This window comes from Pocillopora verrucosa, chromosome 1 (assembly GCF_036669915.1).
Source record: "Pocillopora verrucosa isolate sample1 chromosome 1, ASM3666991v2, whole genome shotgun sequence".
In the NCBI taxonomy this organism is placed as follows: Eukaryota; Metazoa; Cnidaria; class Anthozoa; order Scleractinia; family Pocilloporidae; genus Pocillopora; species Pocillopora verrucosa.
In genome coordinates, this window is record NC_089312.1 from 25,233,032 (window position 1) to 25,240,162 (window position 7,131).

General features: G+C 40.1%; 1 protein-coding gene across 1 annotated transcript; it reads left to right on the forward strand.

Moving 5' to 3' along the window:
- Positions 1-4,214: 4,214 nt before the first annotated feature.
- LOC136278948 (uncharacterized) lies at positions 4,215-6,913 on the forward strand. The gene has a single exon (XM_066162263.1). It carries the CDS (start codon positions 4,215-4,217, stop codon positions 6,270-6,272), a length of 2,058 nt encoding a protein of 685 aa, XP_066018360.1. The 3' UTR covers positions 6,273-6,913.
- Positions 6,914-7,131: the final 218 nt, after the last annotated feature.

The following is a 7,131-nucleotide window of genomic DNA, read 5'->3' on the forward strand; positions in this document are numbered from 1 at the left end:
GGTTGGAAATAAATGTGGGTGAAAAGTGAAATTTACTGTCTATTCCCTCTATCCCTCAAATGAGACAAACGGGAACGGGTTTTTAGTGATATAACTAAGCCCAGACTGCCACCGTCATTTTGGATTTCCACCTGGGTAGATTTTGGTCAAGTGCTAGGCAACGTATAATCGAAAACAAGATAGAATTTCATTTCAGGCCTATTTATCAATTGGTAGAGTATAACTTTCGCATTTTAGTACGTAGTATTTATTTTGAATCTTCAAATTGTCTTGAAACTTAAAAGAAAATTGTTCTTTAAAAATTCCCTGAAAATCGGTAGCCAAAATTATTTGTCTTGGTGTTACTTGATTTTCTCGTTAACCTGTAATTACGTCAGTCGCCGGCAACTTCTGTTGCTTCACGCAGAAAAAACACACGATACGAAATGTAATGATCGATTTTGTCCCCAATCTCACGCCATAACGGAAAAAGCTTTTGAACACCTGTAGACTCCGGGCGCTTTGGAGTAAGTAATATTTTTAATGAATCTTCGGATTGTTTTTTAGTTCAAGGATTCTAAATTACAATTTTATGAAAAACGAAGGTTGTTCTCTTATTTCAGTGTGAATCTTCGCACGCCTGCCAGTCGCTAGCGCCGCTTGTTGAAACTAAAACGAAAAAAAATAAACTCTTTTAAGATTATCATTGGCTTCTTTTTCACCTCACCTCTGTTCTTAGCAACAAAGGTCGCCACTTCGTTTGTTTATTACCAGCCAAAACTATCAAATGCACTCAAAAGCCTAAAGTCGAAAAAAAGTTTAAAGGAATCGACCAATCGAGCGAGCGAGCGAGTGCCATTCTCCACATCATATCTACAACTCGCTCTTCCGCATGCGCGCAATTCACGAGTCAAAAAGCAAGCGGCTGGAAGGAGCACACTATAAAAACTCTAAGCTGCCACAGGAAGATGAGCTACTAACTCAGCCAAAACACCACATTGGAAAACAGCTTGCAGGAGAGTTTGGACGATTTGATACGGGTAAATTATTGTTATTTGGTCGGCTACAACAAGAAAATGCTTTCAGGGGTCGTTTTTCAGAAGTGCTGGTTGAGAAGTCACGTTTCGCCTAAGTATTTAACTTGATTTTCCAATTCACTCGATTTGAGTTTAGAGACCTTTAGTTTCAGGGAAATGTCAATGAAGGGGTTATTTAAATATCGTCACCGAATCGTTAAAAGAATTTTATACATTTTCTCTGGTTTTACGTTTCAGTTGTAACCTATTTAAAAACTTCGAGAAGTTTCCTCCTAATTAAATTTGTTTCAAGCTATTTACAAGGGTCAAGGTTAACTTAGAGGACAACGTTATAGGTTTTTAAAAATATTTTACATGCCAAAGTTCTTACTTTGCCTCTGCCAGCTAAAATAAATATGACGGTGGCCGAATGTTCAGCTGCTAAACGCATCCACATTTTAAATAGAAATGTTATCGGTCTTATTATAAAATTTGAACGGAAAGAAAAAACTAAAATTTGTCAATTTGTGTTTGTATGCTTTAGTTTACCGTATACCGCCAGCTCAAACAAAGTCTGCGGCGGATAGAAAGAACTAACATGGTATTTTCTTTAATAATATGAGTAGCAATGACATTTTATCTTCACTCGGCCGAACCACGTTATCGATAGATTATGAATTCAAAGAATTTTTAATTCGTTCACCATTCCTAGAGGGAGCCGTTAAAATCGTCTTAGCCTGTCCGGGAATGCATACGATTCAGCTAATTTTGACCATTGACAACATTTAGGACCGGTTTTAATTCAGAGAAAAGACATCCGACTTAAAAAGACACCAAAACAATAGGGAGCGATTGGCGGCCATCAAGGACGAAGTCGCTACAAGTCATAGCCATTCGGGTTGCTAAATTGCGAGGCGATAAACCTGACGAACACGGGTTGAAAGTAAGCCAGTCTTCAACTGACAAGTGAGCACCTAACAATGAACCATTCGAAAATTACAGTGGACGTTTTCCTAGGTTTACTGATTTCGATCTGTTTTAATATTTCAAGCCTTACCAACCATCTCGACAGTAAGCAAAAGCGTAGCAAAGTTCGTTTTAAAAGACATCTGCCTTAGCTTAATATCCTGGCATTTCTCCGAGATGGATCATTTCCATACGTATGCCTTTCATGAGAACATCCTCTCTTGACCTCTTAGTGAATTCCATTGCCTTCCACGTCCATCATTACGTCAACAACCTTACTATAAGACAGAGAACTCCATATTTACTAAACAGAGCTCTAACTACACTGTACAGGGAAACCTCGCTTCCGTCTGTACGAACTCGCGGGCAGATTGATGCCCTTACATTCTTCAAATGCATCAGACTTACGTCCCAGCTTACTTATGAGAGCATTGTTAATTTCGAAATAGAAATGTGGATAATTTTTTTGTCGGGCTCCAGTTCACTGATTACGCTAAATCTAGCACTAACGATATAGTCAAGGAGCCAGACCCAACAAAAAATGGTTTCGTTCAACCCACCCGACAGAAAAGGTTTGACAGCTGATTCTGATAGACCAATACCTGCTCTTTAAGATAAGATACTATGTAGTCCCGAATTGTGGTACCCCTGACGAGATAAATGGGGCTTTATACCATGACATGGCACTTAGCATAGAGACGAGGCTCAAACAGAAATTGACCTCAAATTTCATCTTCTTCCGCTAAAGTGCCCCAAACCTTTCTGGAAAAGTGATGAGCATGCACCTGCCTACAATATGAGTGTTCACATGGTACGACAGCATGTCACGTGATTATCACATGACTATTTTTTCGTCAAAAAGCAGCCTCTTTTGTCGATCCTGACATATTTCAAATCCTGCTGAGACTAGGGTAAAGGACTTATTCAGGCTTTTCATCATATGAGGATGCAAAGAAGTCGTGTACTTTCGAATTACATTAAAAAAAAACATTTGGAAGCGTAGAACTCCAGAAAATCGACAATGTTAGTGCTGGTCTCTCTTCCGTCACTGTTTACATGGAAACGAGGCTGGAATAAAAGCACCCTCAAAACGGGTCAAATCTTTGAAAAAGTGGTATGAAAAAGATGTAAAAAAGTAATATCACAAGAATATAATTTTAATGAATATTTTTCTTATATAAATTTAGATTTTATGAATATCAGTAGACTGCAGTGTTATTTCAAAGTTTAAAATATTCAATATTTTTTTCAACAAAACGTTCTATAAAGGCTATATATCGCCTTAAATATCCTTGATCTCTGTCTGGTGTGGTTTAAAGTAGTGAGCTTTAGTGGTTATGGTTGCTTTAGGAACAATGAATGCCTTGTCTTCTCTGAAAGATAAGGAATGGTTCAAGCCATGGCAAATTAGTATCCAGGCCTTATTTTCAGACCGCCATTTTGGATCCTCAGAATCAGATTTGTAAACGGAGTTTTGTATGCGATTGTGGATGTAAACGGGCATCAAAGAGTTCAAGATAGATAAGGTTTGATATCTTAACTGTATTACGGCGACTTGTTTGCTCTCGTTTTTCTCAAAATTCATGCGCTGAGACTCTAGAACATCGCTATTGCACCTGCTAGTAATATCATCATTTGTATTTCCTTTCCTGCTCGATCATATTCCTTCCGTTAAAAAACATGTTTTAGCAATGTGTTGAGGTTATCAGCAGGAGTTTTAGACAGAGCTCTTTTTTATTTTAAAACTCCGTCAGATACGTAATTCTGATGTATTTTTTGTAAAAGCCTATTTAAAAGTGAAAACGTCTGGAAATAAATTATCTGCACAGGTAATAAGTCTCACAAATGCTGTTGAATACAGTGAGACAGGGTTGCTTCGTTAACGATGCCTGGAAAGCATTTCAAGGTTGTGTTAATCCTCTCATGACACTGTTTGAGCGGTTCAAATCTGAAGGCAGAGAAAAGTCCAAAGTTTTTAGTTTCTGGGAAGGATACATTAATATGGTGCTGCTGCTTCTGTAGTTCGTTAAAGCTGAACGAACCGGTAACTGGAAACTCCACCTCTCCGCCACAACAGAAATGGTTCCCCATTTTTTCTCTATGGACAGGGTCAACTATTCCAGATGGCTTCCAGTCTATCTCTCTGACATGCACATGTTGCAGTTAACTCACCCCGCAGTTCACCAAGAGTTCATTGCTGGAAACCACAGTGTAAGCCGCTCTAACCAACCGTTTGCGCAAGTTTGGCCGGATATGGCCCTGGAACAATCAATTAACCTTGATACCAAGACAAAGGGGGGCATAGTTGGAATGAGTACGAACGAAGATGCTGTAGACCGATGGTTCTTAACCATTCACGAGCGAGCAGCCATGACACATGCACTAAAGGAGATGTGTGGTCTAGAAAACTGCGACCGCATTGGGACACACAAGGAGGCTGAAGCCACAAGAGTGAGCAGAGATGAGAGAGACGTACAGAAGTTGTTTGAAACCTTCAAGAGTGGTCTCCTCAGTGACCCTTTTCAGATTCCAGAAGAAATCTCAGAGGAGGAAATACCCTTAACCTTAAGTAATCTTGCCACTGGTGTTGTTCTTCTAGGCGCAGATGGAAGCATTCTTCTCAACGCAGAAGAGTTAGGCAGAAAAAGCATGGAAACCTTTCTTTCATCGCGAATCCAGAGAAATGAGATAAATTTCTGGGATCCAATCCAGCGGCTGAAGATTAAAACATTCAGTTCTGTGGCAAAGAAAGTTGCAGTGAGCAAACAGAAAGATAAAACTGTAACTGTTAATGCTGATCGTGAGCTTTTTAGGCGCCTCCTTTTGGTTGCTGCGAGGAACAGGGATATTGATCTCAAAGAGGTTCTTTCTTATGAGCTTTGCAGTGTACCAGTCGCACTTGTACATCCTGATGGCAGCCTCAGGAAGACGACAAAAAGCACCCTAATGCATGTACTTGAAAACAATGTTACGTGTAGATCAAGCCTGCCTTCATCACAGCACCCTACAGCATGTCTAATTGATGCGATGGCTCTTATTCAGATGGTTAAATCAGCAAGGTCTGCGACATTTAGCCAGTTATCGCAGAAATACCAAGACATTGTCACTAGTAAATTTCATCAGAACAGTCACACCAGAGTAGACCTAATTTTCGACCAATATAGGCCTGTCTCAATTAAGGCAGGGGAACGCAGCAAGAGAGGAGAATCAGGCTCGTTTGAAATTAACATCCACAGTGGATCCACGCCAGTACCGAAGCAGTGGTCAAAATATATCTCAAACCCAAAGAACAAACAAAACTTAGCCGCCTTTCTCTGTGAGTCGTTAACAAAGAACTTACCGGCATATTTAGGCCCTCGGCAGAAGGTCGTCCTAGGAGGAGGATTCAAGGATGGATTAAAAGCAGTGTGTCTAACTAGTGGTTCCGCAGTTGTTGAGCCAAATCTACGTTCAGATCATGAAGAGGCAGATACAAGACTTCTGCTTCATGCCAAACACGCTGCAGCCACTCATCCACGCATTGTGATACAATCACCAGACACTGATGTTGCCGTACTTTCAGTAGCACATTTTTCAGATTTAAACTGCCAGGAACTGTGGTTAAAAACAGGCGTCAAAGACAGACTGAGATACCTACCTGTCCATGAGATTCAGGCTTCCCTGGGGGAATCTCTTTGTAGATGTCTTCCATCGTTCCATGCACTGACTGGTTGCGACTCTACGAGTGCCTTCTCTGGAATAGGGAAGAAGAAGGCGTGGAAGGTACTGCTGACGAAAGAACAGATGCAACGTGATCTCTGTACTCTAGGACAGAATCCTGCCATACACGAGCCTGCGCAGAAGGCTGCTGAGTCTTTTATCTGCTCCCTTTACACTTCTGCGGAGAACTTTTCAAATGTAGACGACGCTAGATATTTTCTTTTTTGTCAACGAAATTTGAAAAGTGAAGACATGCCACCGACTTCAGAATGCTTGTCTCATCATATCAAGAGGGCTAACTTCCAAGCCTTTGTTTGGAATAGAGCTTTGGTTCCACTTCAGAACATTCCCTCGCCAGATGAACATGGATGGAAGCTGGAAAATGGCAAGCTATTCCCTGTTCTGATGACAAGGAGTCCTGCCCCAGAAGGCATGACGGAGCTAACAACATGCCGCTGCACAACTTCAGAATGTAAACGTAGTTGTTCCTGTAGGAAAAGTAACCTCCCTTGTACGGAGGCCTGTTTATGTATGGCAGATGAAGGATGCTGCAATCCTCTGAATGAAGAGTTGTTGTCTGACAATGATTCTAGTGCCTCTGACACTGAGTGACAGTTGTTGTTTTTTATGTCAGTCTGCAAATTACATGTACTTATCAGATCATTACCTCTCCCGATACAGATCCGAACAACGGGCCGATAAATTAAGGTTTTGACTGATGTTTTACAATTCCGATTCAACGATTCTTTAGTATGCGACAAAGATTGGTAAAGATAGCAAATTTCTTAGGGGGTAATTTTCAAGACCTAAGTGTTTGTAAGACAGATTATCATCAGTGGTTGTAGTTTACACGTAACGAAATTAAAACATGTTGCAAACTGGTATCTTTTTGACTTACAAAATGACACCACTTAAAAATACCTACTGCTTTCACATTGTGAAGAGCTGTTGCCAGTACCTTTCACTCGCAGTCGTCTCCCTTTGAATTTCAAAGAATGACTGACGGCAAGAAGCTTCCATACCTATTGTTCCACATGTGGTCGTTAGCTCAATAAACAGAATCCAGTCTCTGTACAGCAGAATATTAGTAAATCCGCGTTTTTTAATTTTTGTCATAAATTAACTGAAATAAACATAAAATGTTGGCAGATATGCATAGAAACAATTTTTATAGGCTATCATAGAAATGCCGGCATTCGAATGCTTTCATATTTTCACACCATCTTTCATTTTTTCAAAGATTTTCACCTGTTTTGAGGTTACTTTTATTCCAGCCTCGTTTCCATGTAAACATTGATGGAGGAGAGACCAGCACTAATATTGTCGATTTTCTGGAGTTCTACGCTTCCAAATATATTTTTTAAATGTAATTCAAAAGTGTACGATCTCTTTGTTTCCTGATATGATAAAAGGCCTGAATACGTCCTTTACCCTAGTCTCAGCAGGATATGAAATATGTCCGGATCGACAA

Bases quoted from the DNA above. Each gene is read 5' to 3' on its own strand.
- LOC136278948 (XM_066162263.1), top strand. From the start codon at position 4,215: ATGGCCCTGGAACAATCAATTAACCTTGATACCAAGACAAAGGGGGGC.